The sequence below is a fragment of the Lethenteron reissneri genome, chromosome 23, assembly GCF_015708825.2.
Source record: "Lethenteron reissneri isolate LAM-NWPU_2019-01 chromosome 23, ASM1570882v1, whole genome shotgun sequence".
Taxonomy (NCBI): Eukaryota; Metazoa; Chordata; class Hyperoartia; order Petromyzontiformes; family Petromyzontidae; genus Lethenteron; species Lethenteron reissneri.
The window spans coordinates 2001899-2018289 of record NC_083801.1 but is presented as its reverse complement, the minus strand read 5'-3'; the positions used below and the strand labels follow the sequence as shown (position 1 = coordinate 2018289).

The window sequence follows — 16391 nt, the reverse complement described above, 5'->3', positions numbered from 1 at the left end:
AGTCTTGGATCTTCACTGGTCAGCTTCGTGTCGAACTGCCTCGAGCTCTTTGGGTTCCACCTTTTATAGGGATCGCCTCCGAGGGCTGGGGGCGTGGGCAATAACTGATGCGGACGTCGGTGTGACCCCCCGTGTATGTGAGTGCCGACAGCCCTGTGTTTGTTGTCCGCCGTTTCTCCCGTAATAACCCCTACATCACCCCCCCCTGTACAGCTCGCAGCCGTCCCGGCTGCAACAATCCCTCAACCCCCAAGAATAAAGATTAACACCGTCAATACACGTGTGCCTCGTAACAGTAACAATAACAAGAACAAGCGTAACATCAACCGATGGTTCCCTAAAAAAAAAAAAAAAAAAAAAAACCCCCCACCCGGAACCGCAACACATATACAGAACGGTATAACAGCACATGCAATCAGCATATCGCGATCACACGCGTACATTGAAGCACAATAGCAAGCAAATCTGCAGGCGACCAACACACCATCAATCCCGTCGTAACTTTTCAACCACAACACAGTTATTCCCTCTCATGCAACGACCGCATCGCACACAGCACCTCGCAGCATAATACAGCCCAAAAAAAACATTTTTTTTTTTCAATTAAGCCCATCGCGCACGGTGACCCACGAGATGGTACAGCACAGGATACCCGACGCTCCCACGTTAATAATTAACTTTACCATCAAGATAACAACTCCACGCAGCAGCGCACACACTCCCTTTGAAACTCAGCAACCACAGCAGACTCTCCGTCCATTCCCAACACACGCACACACTTACATGGACAGCAAGCAACAAGCAGATAGCGTGGTCATCGTTATTACACACACATACAACCATTAAAAAAACATATATACAATGAGCGGGTTCCGCAGCAACGGAACACGCGCGGAAAGCTAATCATAACAACCGGCGCGTTTTGGCGCGAGTCCGTGCAGCGGGCCCGTCACAAGGGGCCGGCTTGGTAGAGTCAGTGGCAGGTGTCGCATCAGCAGGTGCCTGGTCGTCCGGTTTCCCGGACGTGCCAGCGCCGCCCCCCACGGGGGAGGCTGGCAGCCCAGAGGGCTTCAGTCCTGGGGCTCCTGAAGACGGGACAGTCATTAGTGGATCAGAGGCTGGCATCGATCCCGCCCCCCCGGAGTCAGAGGACTCCCCACATGTTCGGCCATTTACGTGGGAGGAAGCGTGCGGAGCAAAAAATGGCTTTAACCGTGAAGGGTGCACAAACCACCGACGCTTCCCCCACTTAATGCGCACACATTGAGGCCGCACAACCTGCACAATTTCAACGGGGCCCCTCCATGGTCGCAACAACTTAGCCGAGGTGGCCAATGGCACCTGAGGGCAGTGCAACCATGCTCGGTCGCCCGGGTGCCATTCGTGCGTGTGAGTCCGGCGCGACCGCAATCTCTCGTTTTGTTTCTGGCGAGAGTCAGAGTTTTGCATGGCCGCCTGCCGTGCCTCCGCCAAGCGAAGGATGTTAAATTTAACATGGTCGGCGATTTTCGACTTAGCATGAGGCGCGGCAATCGTCAGCTGAGTCGCGACAGGCGGGTCAACCTCGCGACCATACATCAAAAAAAATGGCGAGAACCCGGTCGCCGCGTGAGGAGCCATCCTGTATGCCGCCAGGACTCCCCCGATCCGTAGATCCCAATCGTTTTGGGACTCAGATACCTGGTGGGATAGCATGGACGTAAGAGTCCTATGCAAGCGTTCCACCATCCCATCCGTTTGTGGATGGTAAGGCGAGGTACGAACTTTCTTTGTACCCAGAAGGCCACATACCTCGTGTAAAAGGGTACTAGTGAAATTCTTTCCCTGATCGGTCAACAACCGTTCCGGAGCGCCTTTGTCGAGGACGTAGCCCTGAACAAAAGCCTCCGCAACGGCCGCTGCGGACTGGTTGGCGAGGGGCCAAGCCATAGGCCATCGCGTGAAATATTCCACGCCAACCAGCAGGTACTTATTACCCCTCGGCGTGGAAGGAAACGGTCCCAAAATATCAAGGGCGACCAGCTCGTTAACCCGGGTGACCGAAATGGACTGGAGCGGTGGACTGGCTCCCTTCGCCGGCGGCTTCCGTTGTGCACACTGGGTACAGGACCGCAGCAGATCGTCCACGTCTCTTGCCATGCCCGGCCAAAAGTAATTAAGCTGGAGCATGGCAAGTGTTTTGAGGGTACCCAGGTGCAGGAGCCGTTCATGAGCAGCCCATACAGCCCTACCCCTCAACGTGGAAGGCACCACCAGCCTGTGACGGCGGATCGTCCCGTCCCAATGCATGAGTAAGCCCTGGCACCACCCCCATGAGTCAACGCCCGACTTCCCTTGACCTGATCCTTCCGCGCGACGTCGTAGCGCCAGGAGGGTCGCATCCTCCATTTGGAGGCGACCCCACTCAGTACTTGACAAGCCAAGTAGGGAATCACTCCCACCCTCCGAAATAGGACCAGCGTCCGAAGGAGTATCAACTGCGGCCGCAAGAACCCGATCCCGGCCGTCACTTGCCGATTTGCAACGGCCCGAACCCAAGAAACAAGTGCAATCCGGGGCGATCGGCAGGCGTGATAGGGCATCGGCGTTGGTGTGGCGAATCCCCTTCCGGTAAGTTGTCTCAAAATCGAAATCCTGCATGATCTCGAGCCATCGGGACAACTGCCCCGATGGCTGGTTAATTCGTAGGGCATACTGCAACGCTGCATGATCTGTACGGACGGTGAAATGCCGGCCGTACAGATATGGCCGGTACTGTTGGATAAAGAACACGATAGCCAACAGTTCGCGGCGGGTGACGCAGTACCGCTGCTCGGCCGGGGACAGTACTCTACTACCATAAGCCACAACGCGCTCCACGCCACCCACAATTTGTGACAGCACGCCTCCAATCCCTGTATTGCTTGCGTCCGTGTCGAGCACGAACGGCATGGAAAAATCGGGGTAGCTTAACGGCGGGGCCCCCACCAGGGCATCCCGAAGAGAGACAAAAGCGGCGTTCTCCACCGGCCCCCAATGAAATTTGACCCCTTTTGACGTCAAGGCATGTAGTGGCTTAGCGATGGAAGCAAAGTCCGCAACAAACCGGCGGTAATATGAAGCAAAGCCGATGAAGCTTCTAACCTCCCCCACCGAGGTGGGAATAGGCCAGGAGCTGACACAACGCGTTTTGGCGGGATCGGTTGAGATACCTGACCGGCCGACGATGTGACCCAAATATTTAACAGATTCGCGCAGCAAATGGCACTTTTGTGGCTTGAATTTCAAATTAGCAGCGCGCATTTTGAGAAAGACGGCCCGAAGCCTATCAAGGTGTTCCTCGAACGTCTTACTGAATACGATAACGTCATCCAGGTAAATCAAACACACCTCCCATTGCAAGCCAGCGAGGACCAATTCCATCAGGCGCTGGAACGTCGCGGGAGAAGAGTGTAATCCCATGGGTAAGCGATTGAATTGGAAGAGGCCGTGCGGCGTTCGGAAAGCTGTTTTGGGCCTGGATTCGTCGTCCAAGGGAAGTTGCCAAAATCCTGAGAGCAAATCCAAAGTGGAAAAGAATCGCGATCCCGCGAGGGCATCCAGCGATTCGTCCATTCGAGGAAGCGGATAAGCATCGGCCACCGAGATCTTATTTAATCGCCGGAAATCAACGCAGAACCTTAGGGACCCGTCGTGCTTTTTGACCAACACTATGGGTGCACCCCAAGGGCTGGTCGAGGGAGAAATGATGTCCGATTTCAACATGTCATCTACAGCCGATTTGACATGATCCTTTTCGGCGGGACTTAACCGAAAAGGATTTTGGCGGATAGGAGCGTTGTCACCGGTGTCAATATGGTGGCGTAGCAATTTGGTACATCCGATATCGTATTTGTGTTTACTGAAGACGTCGGAAAATTCTCGCAATAAGGCGCGTAATCTAGCACGTTGTGCGTCAGACAGGTCAGGTGACTCAGCACACAACGCATCCAGCCAAACCTCGTCAGCGTCTGAGGCTAATCGCGTTTGAGAATCGGTGGCCACCTGGCCAATGATCGGCGTTTCCGCAGGTACCGGAACCGCATGTGCGAACACGGTACCTTGCGAAACCACTGCCGTCCGTGTCCCGACATTGAGGACCGCGATAAACGGGTCCCCATCCCCTTTAACAATAGTCTGGGCCGTCACCAGATCTGGCCCACTCACCCCGGCTCTAGATGGTCCCAAAATAACGCCCCGGTCAGAGACTCCTTTATCGAACGGTCGACGCAAGCGCAGGGGTACCAACATCTGTGCCCCCGGGGGTACACGCACCGTCCGAGCAACAAGCGCCTGTACCGTAGCACAGGCAACACGCACGGCAGGGGTGGCAGGTAGGAACGTCATACGTCGGCCCGATGGAAGCTCGATGCATTGCTGGTCAATCAGAATTTTGATGGGCAATTTGGCCAAAAAGTCTGTCCCCAACAGGCACGGAATAGCCAGCGAGGAGGAGACGAACACCGGGCCAGATAGTTTAATGTCCCCTATCGAAATTTGCGCTCGAATTTGACCGATAATACCCAACGAGCCCCCATTCGCAGCGTAAAACGGTATATCGACAGGGAGCAACGGGCGACTCTGAACGGGCAGGATATTATAAATCAAATCTGAAATGATAGTTGCCGAAGCTCCCGTATCGACCAATAGCCGTACCTCCACCCCGTCAATATGCCCCGCGACAACGGACGACCCCGCTGATGCAGCCACAACTCGGTGAGCCAACTCGGACCATTGGCCCGGTTGGAGCGCCCTCCCCGACATGCCGCGACCCGACGCACCAGCACCCAACCCCCGAGAATTGTGTATCGGACCATGTGATAGGAAAGTGGGTGTGTGTGCAGGCCGAACATGTGGGGTGCCATGACTTGCCCGAGGATGTTGCGAAGGCTTGTGAGGAGGGCCGTCCGCAGCTCCAGGTCTCGCACCGCGCTGTCGAGGAGCCCGGCATCCGGACGCCACGTGGCCCCGGAGGCCACAATTATAGCAGACGACGAGCGTTCCAGAGGACTTGGGCTGGTCTCGGTGGCTTGGAACGTCCCGAGCCGGTCGCTCGGCAGATCGCCATCCTGCAGAACGATCCGCAGCGAAGGCTCCCTCCATTCCAGAAGAGGTTGCCGCCACGGTGTGTCGTGCAGCAGCTTTGTTCGCCTTCCTCCGCTGGGAGATGAGATTGGCGTGAATGTGCCTTGCAGCCCGCAGTGATGACATATCCGCATCGTCCTGCGCTAAGATGGTGAAGTCCAGATCGTCAGCCAGCAGCAAAATTTTCTCGGCCACCATCGCATCGATCCCCTCTTCATCCATACGCGGGAAAGCGTCTTTCGCCAATGACAGCAGGGCCGTGCGATAAGCGAGTGGCGATTCCTTATCACCCTTCTGCCGTTCATAGAAGAGCTGGCGACAATCGGAGGGCGGCCCATAAACGGTGGCCAGCAGCTGCAGCGCCGACTGAATGGTGGAGCGTGCCGACTTGGGTGCAGCAGTGAGGGTGCCCAGGGCGTCGCCGTCCAATAACGCCGGGAGAGCACACAGCGCCTCGTTGTCCGACCAGCCTGCCATCTCTTGGTGGGCCAAGAACCGGCGCTGGAACCCCCCCCAATCGCCGTCGCTTGCAACAAATACCTGCAGGGCCGGCAGGCGTTGCTGGAATGTCGGCTCCGTCTCCGATCCTCTTGGAGCGTCTCTTGCAGCATCCGTAGCGCGTCCCCGTACTGTATGGTCGGTGCTGGCGTCAGCTGGTGGTGACGTTTCAACCCCTGATAGGCTGCCACCGCGACCCGCCTCCGCCGATGACGTGGCGGCTGCTGGCTGGGCACCGTCTCCCGCGTGACGAGCTGGGACTCCTCCCTCCGCCCCTACTGTCTTCGTGGCGGGATTTTCGAGTCGCCCCGCTGTTGTAAAGGCGGGAGTTTCTGGCGGGCGTTGTCCATCTTCCCGCCGCGTCGCTCCTCCCGGCCCCAGGCGAGTTATTTGTTCCAGCATAGCGGCCGCTGCATACAAGAGCTCCGCCAGCCGCGAGTGAGCCAACGCCAACTCGTCAGTCGACGTCCCGGCCCTCTCCGACGGCCCCGCCGATGTCGGAGCCGGCAGCAGTTGTGCAGGTACGTCGGCGGCGATGTCTTGCACTGCCCCTCCCTCGTCGTCATCCTCTCCTGGGTCTTGGGCACGAGTCTTCCGTCTCGTATCCATGCTTGGCCCACTTCCAACACCAGATGTAGTAAGTTGATGAGGAGACGATGAGGAAGTTGAGACACACTGTTTATTAACTCCGGGACAGATACAATAGTTGAAGGGGTATCGGCCCCTTCACCCGTACTATGGGAAACCCACCCTAGTACTAAGCCGTCTGTCCTGTCCCCCAGTCCTCCTCTACTGGGCTACGGGAGGCTGACTGATCTGGCCCTGGCAAGCACAGATCTTGGCACCAGCTAACCAGCCTTGCCCTGATAAGGGCAGCGGTCTGGAAGCTCTTGGGCCGCGCCACTGGCTTACCCGGCTCGGCCCTTATAAGGACGGCGAGACCGGGGAGTCCCAGGGCCTAATCTCCGAGTCTTGGATCTTCACTGGTCAGCTTCGTGTCGAACTGCCTCGAGCTCTTTGGGTTCCACCTTTTATAGGGATCGCCTCCGAGGGCTGGGGGCGTGGGCAATAACTGATGCGGACGTCGGTGTGACCCCCCGTGTATGTGAGTGCCGACAGCCCTGTGTTTGTTGTCCGCCGTTTCTCCCGTAATAACCCCTACACATGGATCAGGAACCTCCCACGTGGGAAAGAAGCTCCGAGTAACTCACAGTCGCGTCAAAGAGTCTCCACATTCAGACAACCCCTGGCTGGGTGGTGTACGGGTGCTGGAAATTCAATATCAGTTTCTTTATTTAACCACAAGAAAGATAATTATGATTTTCTTCTTCTTCTAGATTTACCAAAAGAGCTGCCAATTTAGATATGGGCAATTTCAAACGTTTGTATTTGAGTTTAAGAAACCGGCGAGAAATGTCACGCATTGTGAATATTTCACAAAATCGTCTTTTCAGTGTTCAATTTACACTCGCAGCAAGTCTCGTCAATTTTTGGACATTTTTAATGACTAAAGAAATGAAACCTACCCTGATATCGAGCTAATCCGTCCGCCTGGAACACAGTGGTTTGAGTGTTGTTTCTGTTGAAATGCGAGGGATGTACAAATACCCCACAGCTGTGATTCAGCTTTCTAAGAAATGTCACGTGTGATGAGACTTTACCACATGGCTATTGTTGATGGATTCCTGATAAGACTGCCAAACCACAGAGCGCGAGTTAAAATTTTGGCCCAATGGGAAACACAATATAATGTTTAAAGACAGCACAAATTTTTACGCTGAACAGGAAATCGATATTGAAAACACTTTTGTTATTGTTATGGATAAAGGATATCTATTGGCACACAGAGATGTTTGCTTATTTTCTGGAAACAGCGTGTGCCACATAATAGTTAGACATTTTTTAATCCATAGTTACACTTATAAACATGAAGGAATCCTCACCAAGAGTATGATCTCTCAGAATGAATTGGAATAGTTTATTTTGTTTATTTATCAGGGGCCTGATTCATGAACTGAGCAGAATGTGGCCCAGTGGAAAGTTCCACAGACTCTATTATGTTCAAGTCAAGAGGGAATTTTATCACCATTCTGCCAAACAAAATTGGCAGAAGCCATATCCATTCCATAAATAAGTAATATTAAAAAAATAACTTTTTGAAAAACACGCTTTAATGGAATGTACCGTACGAGCAATGGCAGAACTCCTCGACTCCAGGAAGTGGCCCCGAAGCTTGCCATAACGTAAGGGACCGTGGACAATTAGACCCAAGCCGAACCATAACATATAAAAAAAATGTTTACAAATATTTTATTTTTATTTTTTATAATAGAATATAGTATTGCCACGAGTATGACATAAATATACCAAGTTTGCAGTCGATACCACATTGGGAAGTAGGTTAAAATTGAGTTACAAGATTTTAGGATACAACAACAGAGTGAGTAAAATAAAAGCGTGTAAAAAAAACCAGCAGCCAATCAGGGCAAGGAAATTCCACCTAATTGGAATGAAGGTACCATCGGTAGCCAAATCTGTCAATACTACTGATGACACCACACCTCAACATCAGCTTCTTCCTTCTCACTCAGCTGTTGAACAGGCAGCACCTGGCCTCCAAGGCTTGCTCTTATAGTATCCTACCATACCATGTGGCTCTAGGTCTTCCCCTTACTCACTGACCTCTTGAAAAGTTGGGTGAACCAACACTACCAAGCGACCCTCTATACATATGCATCTTTTTTCAGCCAATGAGTGTTTATACACAACAGAATATCGGAGTACCAGAGAACATCCACTTGTGTGATGGGGATCAATCCACTTGACATAATACAATCTCTCCTGACGAGCCAGGGTGCGGTGACCTCGACACCCAGTGGGAGTTTCACAACATTTGTGTGAACCACCAACCCTTGTCTCCACAGTGCTGCATTACAGGCATGTGGCACCACCACCCAGTTGTGCTTTTTCTGCTCCTTTTCCAGCCCAGTGTAATAGACTTTCACTGTGTTCTGTCACAGCTTAATGCACTGTCTGTGGCATGGGATCTCAGCTTGACAGAAGGTGATAAACATACACACCACAACACACACGAGCGTATTTAAACACCTGCAGCTCTTACACACAATCCGCTCCAAACCACAAGGGAACACATCATTCATCAAAATCCTCACATTTTCACATTACTGCAAACATTTATTTTTCCTACAGAATTCGCGCCATTTTCATGAATTATCAGCATCTTGTTTAAACCACAAAGCAATGCAATTTGGTGAAGCCGGTGAATCTTTAAAGTGAGTCTGTTTCTCTCATTTACAGGTAAAGCCCCCACTGCGAAAGGACGAGCTTGTAAAAAAAATTAAGCTGTCAGATCCTTTCCAGCAACACAGCTATACTATTTACACGTTTTTACATCTTTTTATTATACCAGGTAAGGCCCACTGAGTTATACAGTCTTCGTTCAGAAGCGACCTGACCACAAATGATAGCTCAACGAAATGGCTCATCACGTGGAAATGTATAGCAGCCAAATACTCTAAACACACGTTTCTAAATGTGGAGAAAAAACAAGGAGGATCCAGAAAAAATTCACGCGACCACGGGGAGAACATGCAAACTCCAATTGTACAGGCGTCAGGCTCAGGATCGAACCCACGACCTGCCGTATACCAGGCCACCGTGGCTGCACAATAACTATATATTTAATTTAAACCTCTTCATCCATTCATTCCCCTACCCATGTCAGGGGGCTCGGTCTACCAGACTGACAGTTTTGTTTCATTCACACGGTCTTTAACCACAGAAACACGAATCTTCTTCCTGCTTCTTCCCTTGCACTGCTTGACTTTGGAATTACATCACAAGTTATTGCAATTTTGGCCAGTTAAAAAAGCACCCTATTAACACCTATCCATTGTACCTTAAATAGTGCTGTTTTACTGGCCACTTTAGCCCTGTGTCCAGCACCCATGTTAAAGTAAAACGTTACTAAAAGCAAGCCGATAAGGGCTGCACCATGAGACATGCACACATGTGTCTCAAGGCTGCTGGACACGTTCCACAAAAGTGACAATCAGGTGTACAAACATCACCCTAGAGCTCTCTTTGCTGTTTGTTGGACATCGCTGTTGTAACCTCAACTCTACAATGCCAGACACACAGAAATGCCTGCATGGCTTGGCATGGCATGTTTACTCGCCAAGTCACCCTCTGTTATGCACTTCTTTCTGTTGTATGCCATTTATATATTCTCTCCCTGTTCTGCTGGGTTTTCTGGTTTCCTCCAATTGCTAAAAATCAAACAAAGGCATTGATGTTGGCCAAACGTCTCAATGTAGGACCCCTCCTGAAAAAAAGTATTCAGATTGAGTATGCCTTTCCTGGTTAAATAAGGAATGAGTATTTTTATTATTTTGAATACTCTTAATACAAAAGCCTATTAAGACAAAGAATACAGCTCTTTTTTACATGAGAAAGGACTCGTGGCCAACACTAGTACCAGGATGTAAACAGTAAGTTACAGTTACGCAACTTTATAATTAAAATATAATTAAGTTTCAATACATATCTTGTGTCTGTCAAGAAGAACATGGTTAGAGAAAATAAACTTGTCAACTACTTGACACTGAAAGTCAAACACCATCATCACCATATCATCGCCTGTCAGCAAATGGCTTGAGGCACAGTGTGTTCTCTTTAATCGTCTTTTTATTTGATGTTGATGTCTTCAATACCTGCACTATTCTCAAAAACAAACAAACCATATAAAGTTTGCTAAGCTAATCCTAATTATGAACCACGCCTTGCCAACGTTGATGCACGTTCCAGTTTTGATTTGGCCAATGTATTATGTGAAAAGTGAGGGCCTTCCACTTTAAGAAAAAAAAAGTCCTCTGCCATTGGAGCCAACTGTGGTAACCATGAATTGATTACAGAAATACATTTCTGTTGTAGGTATATATGTTGGACTTCTTTCTCACCTTACGTAACGAATCATGCCAATCGAAGGAGTTATAATGACATTGATAGCTATTTGTCAATTTCCTGCTGGGTGAAGGCCATCCTATGCCGGTCATGGTTTTTTTTGTATCATACTTTATTACCACGCTGGTCAGTGCAGCTTGGCCTTCCGTGTTGGGTTGTTGCTACAAGTAGTTCAGATATCACTCGCCACTGATTTTAGTCGTGGGCGGGATTTTTACTGAGATAACTGGGTTGATAGCCAGGCGTACAACTCTTGCACCACAGCTCCCCCATTCGAGTTTTTGTTTTTATGGATCATGAGTAGTTTATTAGAAAATCAATCCTATCATTTGCAATTCTTTGAGATAAAAGGTTGTATGTTAGAGCTGGATGAAAACTCAAGATATTGAGAATTATGGATATCCATTATTGGATCTCTACACAGATTAGAGGGATCTCACTGTGTATGTCCTTGCATATGCCTAAAATCCAGCACTTGAGATTTGTGAAATTCACAAACACAAGAGGCTGGGAGGTTTGTGAACCCTTCTATGGGTTTTCTCTGGGTTCTTTGGTTTCCTTGCACATGCAAATTTAAAATGGACTTGGCTACAATTCATGATCTAGGGCCCCCCTTAAAAGTCTTAATTAAGCCTCACTTTGGCTTTCCGAGATACAGAACATTTTATTAGAATATAAAATATCGTACCAAACGGTCGAAAATCACACAACAGACACAAACTACAAGAGGTTTGTCAGAAATCTGAGATGACATATATCTGCAAATGGCTCTATTAAGAGCTGCCCATGCGGATTAGGACATAGATTAATTGCTTTATTAAAATGGTTAAGCCTTAAACCTGCTGAATGTGATAATTCATGACACCAGCAGTCTGATTCATGCGGAGTTTTTTTCACCCTTTTTTGTGGAATCCCTTAATTGTCGAAAATGTATGCAAAAGCAATTCCACTAAATTTAAGACAGTTTTTGCCCCAATTCGTGACGTGGATGGGGTGGAGCCCCATTCCACAAAATATTCTGCAGCCAATCGGAAGGCAGGGAAGTGTCAATGGCAATCGGAACTCTACGAACTAACGTCAACACATATAAGAATTATGTTTTATCCTTTCTGGAAATAAAACAGATGTTAAGATGTTAAAACACCAAACAGAAACCTTTTGCAAGGAATCATGTCTGCATTAACCACCCATACTTGTGGTGAACATGCAAACAAAAACATTTCCAACGGTCAGTCAAGAGGAAGAGGAGCGTTGAGCCTAGGCTTGTACAGGGGCTGGGAGTTGTCAGCAATTATAAACCAAATCTCAACTAAAACAAATTAATTTTACCATGTAAGGCCCACTGAACGATATAGCTCTTTGTCAGAAGCGACCTGGCCACAAATGATAGCTCAACGAAGTGGCTTATCATGTGGATATTTATAGCAACCAACCATTATAAAGGCATGTTTCTAAATGTGGACGAAAAAAACAGAGGAACCAGAGAATCCACGCCACCATGGGGAGAGCATGCAAACCCCAAATATATACAGGAATCATGGTCAGGATAGAACCCACAACCACCTGTATACCAGGCGAGGTAGTTAGCATTTCACCACTGCAGCACCCCTCCATACAGTCCCACAGTCTGCATTTCCACAGAGGAAGATATTTGTAATTTACCTACAAAGTTGCACAACGTATCCAGGTAGGAATGGTAAGGTAGAACGAGCCCTTACGAGTGATTGACTGCAACAAACCGTCTGTGTGCCTTGAGAACACAAAAGTAAATTTGTCAGCAAAAGCAAACGTGATCATTTAATGAGTAGTAATATGACTCATTGTAATAAATTGTGTAATAATAAAATTAACTTCGGTCGGTGCTCTGACCCATTAACCAATCGGCTACCTCATCATTTGAACTCCCTTGATGGAACGTTTTCAAAACTTTTGAGGCTGTTTTCCACCAACACATAAATTAGGCTGTACATGTTAACTCTGACCTTCATTTTTCTCCGGGGTCAATAAAATGTGTTCCACTGCGTAGAGGCTGTTCTATAAAGTTTCCCCTGCCATAAGAATGTGGCCTCTTTATCAATGACTCGAGGTTGTAACCGTCACTTAACCACTGTCCCACGCTCACATGAGCGGGAAACCGCTGTGACATTTACTTTTTTGACATGCCCAAAAAGTTTTGTATAATTCTAACCTGGCCAAAAAAACCGCTTTTTTAAATTAGTAACTTAATTTATAGCTCAAGCATGAATGTTGGATTAATTTTAAGCTTTTAATAAACATTTTTTTAAACATTATATCTGTTGGATTGAGGTGCGTTTTATATAAGCGATTGGGCTGAAATAATTATATCTCTCAACACGAGTGGGAACCTGGCAGTCCAGTAAAAATATAAATTGCCGACCTGCTCTCTCTCCTCTGTTTAATTTATGATAAGTATAACGAACAATCTTTCCTCTCTAAAATTTCAGCATGTGTTCACGTGTGTGCGTACGTGCAAGTGCGTATGCCATGTAATTGTGAGTGTACGTCTCTGCGTGTGTCACGCGTATCTCCACGACACCAATGACTGACACGTGTGCTTCGGTGTGCTGCGGTGTGATTTGGCATGGCGAGACATGATGAGCCACGGCTGCGACGTACTTTGCAGGAGGTAGTACATGAGGCTGCCACCTCCAGTTGTCATGACCCCCCAGAACACGGCGAGCTGCCGAAGGGCACGCAGCGAAACAGGCATGGCTGCGGACACGCCACCTGCACAGGGAAGCGACGACAGAGAAGTCTGTAAACCGGAATGCCAAGCTACAAGCTGCCTATCTGTTATTAGGATAAGAAATACGTGGCAAATGCCCACAGGCAATGCATGCAGTGCACAGTACACGCACAGCCCTGTCAATCCACTGCTGGATGAGGACCTGCCTACGCCGGGCAGGTCAAGGGGATTATTTGTATGGTGAAAAAGGAGTTCATCATATTTATTTGACCATGCTGGTCATTGGGGGTTTGATAGGGTAGGTACAAGATTGAACAATGGAAGCATATTTGATGACATTTTCTACGTGCATAGCAAATGTAATGAAAAAGAATACCGACATTTAAATTCCAGTTTTAACTTTAGACACATTTTGCATTTAAGGCATGGACACACAGTAATACATAGCATGCCTAAGTAGTCAAATAGAGCTTGTATACATGCAGTATCTAAAAGTGCAACATACATGTCCACAGCTGTCCAGTACAGTATGTCACCTCTGCAAATGTCATCATGAACCGTACTCTATCCACTGCTGGATAAAGGTCTCGGCAAAGCCGTTGCCATCCTTCACGATGGTGCCAATGTAGTCCCTCCTCTCCCATCACCCATCACAAATCCCCCAATCTTCATGCAAACCGGAGCATGGGTGTGCAAGACCACCTCGCGACAAGCCACGCCACCACTAGACAATCTCACATCTTCCCAAAATCCGATAGCCACCGCAATTGGAAACATTAACTACATTTATGGGTAAAGGTTCGTATGTCGGCGACCAATTATTGAATGTTAAATAATGACATGCATTGAGAAGTCACTGAAAAGTTTTTGTGTACCCATTGCATTCCGAATTTGAAATCCCTTTATAAATAGGCTCTCAAGATTGACCCCAGCTTGTAGAGTTGTCAGCTGTATGTTGATTAACTGTACTGCATATCCTCAGATTAACATGCTCCATTGTAATGTATATGATTACATTAACCTCCATGATCTTCACGCCTGATATGCTCACAGTGATGGCATCACCTTTACTCCTCGGAAACAGGAAAACGTCTTAACAATTGTGGCAAATCGCCTGATGAAGCTAGCTTTAATCATCAGCGAAACGTCGTACTCGAATTGTAAACGTTATGGGTGTAGCCTCCAACACACTGATGTAGTAACTCATTGGCCACGTTCTGTTTACGTGACAAACCTTACTCGTTGGCTGTGTCGGGTGGTGGCGGATTTAACGACACAACTCGATTTACGCGCTCTAACCCCTTGATTATTGATTAAATCGGTCACCAAATCATTTAACTTCGTGTTAAACAGCGGTCGTCTTTGGTGTTACGGCGCCCCCTCGTGGACACGAACCTCCACCTTGCTGCTCGCCGCCCCCTCCACACTTCCCCCACCACCACCACCACCGGGGCCTGCCCCCCACGCCGCCCGACGTGAGGCTGCGCGGGCGGCGCGGCCAGGCAAGGACGGGGGGCTGGGGGAGGCCTGGTGCGGAGGCGATGCCCGCGGGGTGTCTGAGACGCGGCCTCGCGGCCCCACGGGCCCCACGGGGCCCCACGGGGCCCACGGGGCCCACGGGCGGCGGTGATGGACGAGGCCTCGCGGTCTCTGGCCCAGTGAGACTGGCAACCCAGACGCTTCCCCACCACCAGCACCACCGGCACCGGGCTGCCGTGGGCGGTGATGCGACCACGCCCGGCCGCCTTTGTCTCCCCACATTGCTGACGTCTACAACGCACCGAGTGCTCGCTTGAAAGTCGACCGAGACGGTGGTGCGGAGGCCCTGGGGGGGGGGGGGGGGGGGTCGTACTCGGGTGCCCCGGGGGTTGGTATCGAGCGCGGTGCGCTAACCACTGCGCCACCGCTCCCCACCACCCATTCACTCAGACAGGAGACGAGTGAGCTAACCACTGCGCCACCGCTCCCCACACACAGGAGTAGAGTGCGCTAACCACTGCGCCACCGCTCCCCACACAGAGGAGACGTCCACCACAAACAACATCCACCACAAACATCCACAACAACCCCGCGCTGACCTCTCAGCTGACGACGCCGCGACCTTGTGGGAGTGGGAGGGTGGTGGGGAGCGGTGGCGCAGTGGTTAGCGCACTCGTCTCCTGTGTGTGAGTGAATGGGTGGTGGGGAGCGGTGGCGCAGTGGTTAGCGCACTCGTCTCCTGTGTGTGTGAGTGAATGGGTGGTGGGGAACGGTGGCGCAGTGGTTAGCGCACTCGTCTCCTGTGTGTGAGTGAATGGGTGGTGGGGAGCGGTGGCGCAGTGGTTAGCGCACTCGTCTCCTGTGTGAGTGAATGGGTGGTGGAGAGCGATGGCGCAGTGGTTAGCGCACTCATCTCCTGTGTAAGTGGGAGGATGGTGGGGAGCGGTGGCGTAGTGGTTAGCGCTACGCTGCGCAACAAACCCGGCTTCCCGACTGCGATTCCTGCTCACGTCCACCACCAATAACGATTATACCGGTCCAGGGCCTTCCCTAGGTCGACTCAACCTTAATTGTGTACTTGGTGCGATGTGTAAACATCGCCACTGGGGAGACAAAGGCGACCGGGCGTGGTGCTGGCCACCCACCCCCTCGTGTGCGGTGCTGGCCTTAATAGGCGCTCGCTAACAACACTTTCCCCAACGTTCTGTTGAAGGCTACACGGGGGATCTTTGTCTTTTTAAATACTTTATATTAAGTTCACTTGCTTGCTTGCGCGCTTACGAACGTGCAAATATTTTGGTAATTTTTTAACCCACTTCCCGTGATCCAATCGAGCTGACATTTTGCACACAGACTCGTTGTGCGTGACAATTTATTTTCGTGAAATTTTTTTCCGTAACTTTACACTTTTTAGGAAAAAAATGTACATTTAATTACCAATTGCTTAATGGTGGCAGGCAATCATCTGACCCATAGGTGGCAGCCATCTCAAGCCAGAGGACGAGAGGACTCTAGCCGCCCGTTTCAAAGACCAATGTGGGCTGGGTTGTGGCCCATTGAACACGCATATAAAGGATTTATAGTGAAAAACTTTGTTTTTACGGGTCAATTTTTTAAATCC

The 16391-nt window shown here is 49.7% G+C and overlaps 1 protein-coding gene across 3 annotated transcripts in view; it reads right to left on the bottom strand.

The window, feature by feature from the left end:
* LOC133345831 (cytochrome c oxidase assembly factor 1 homolog) overlaps positions 1–15522 on the bottom strand; it is a 37961-nt gene extending 22439 nt beyond the window's left edge. The window contains exons 1-2 of one of the 3 annotated variants that reach the window (XM_061556848.1): positions 15370–15522; positions 13222–13332 (exon numbers count right to left, since the gene is read on the bottom strand). In XM_061556848.1, coding sequence (XP_061412832.1) covers positions 13222–13315 — 94 coding nt within the window. In that variant the 5' untranslated portion in view covers positions 13316–13332; positions 15370–15522. Of the gene's footprint in view, positions 1–13221; positions 13333–14686; positions 14712–15072; positions 15106–15369 lie in introns of those variants that run through there. The other 2 variants (XM_061556849.1, XM_061556850.1) reach the window with 2 other exon arrangements.
* Positions 15523–16391: the final 869 nt, after the last annotated feature.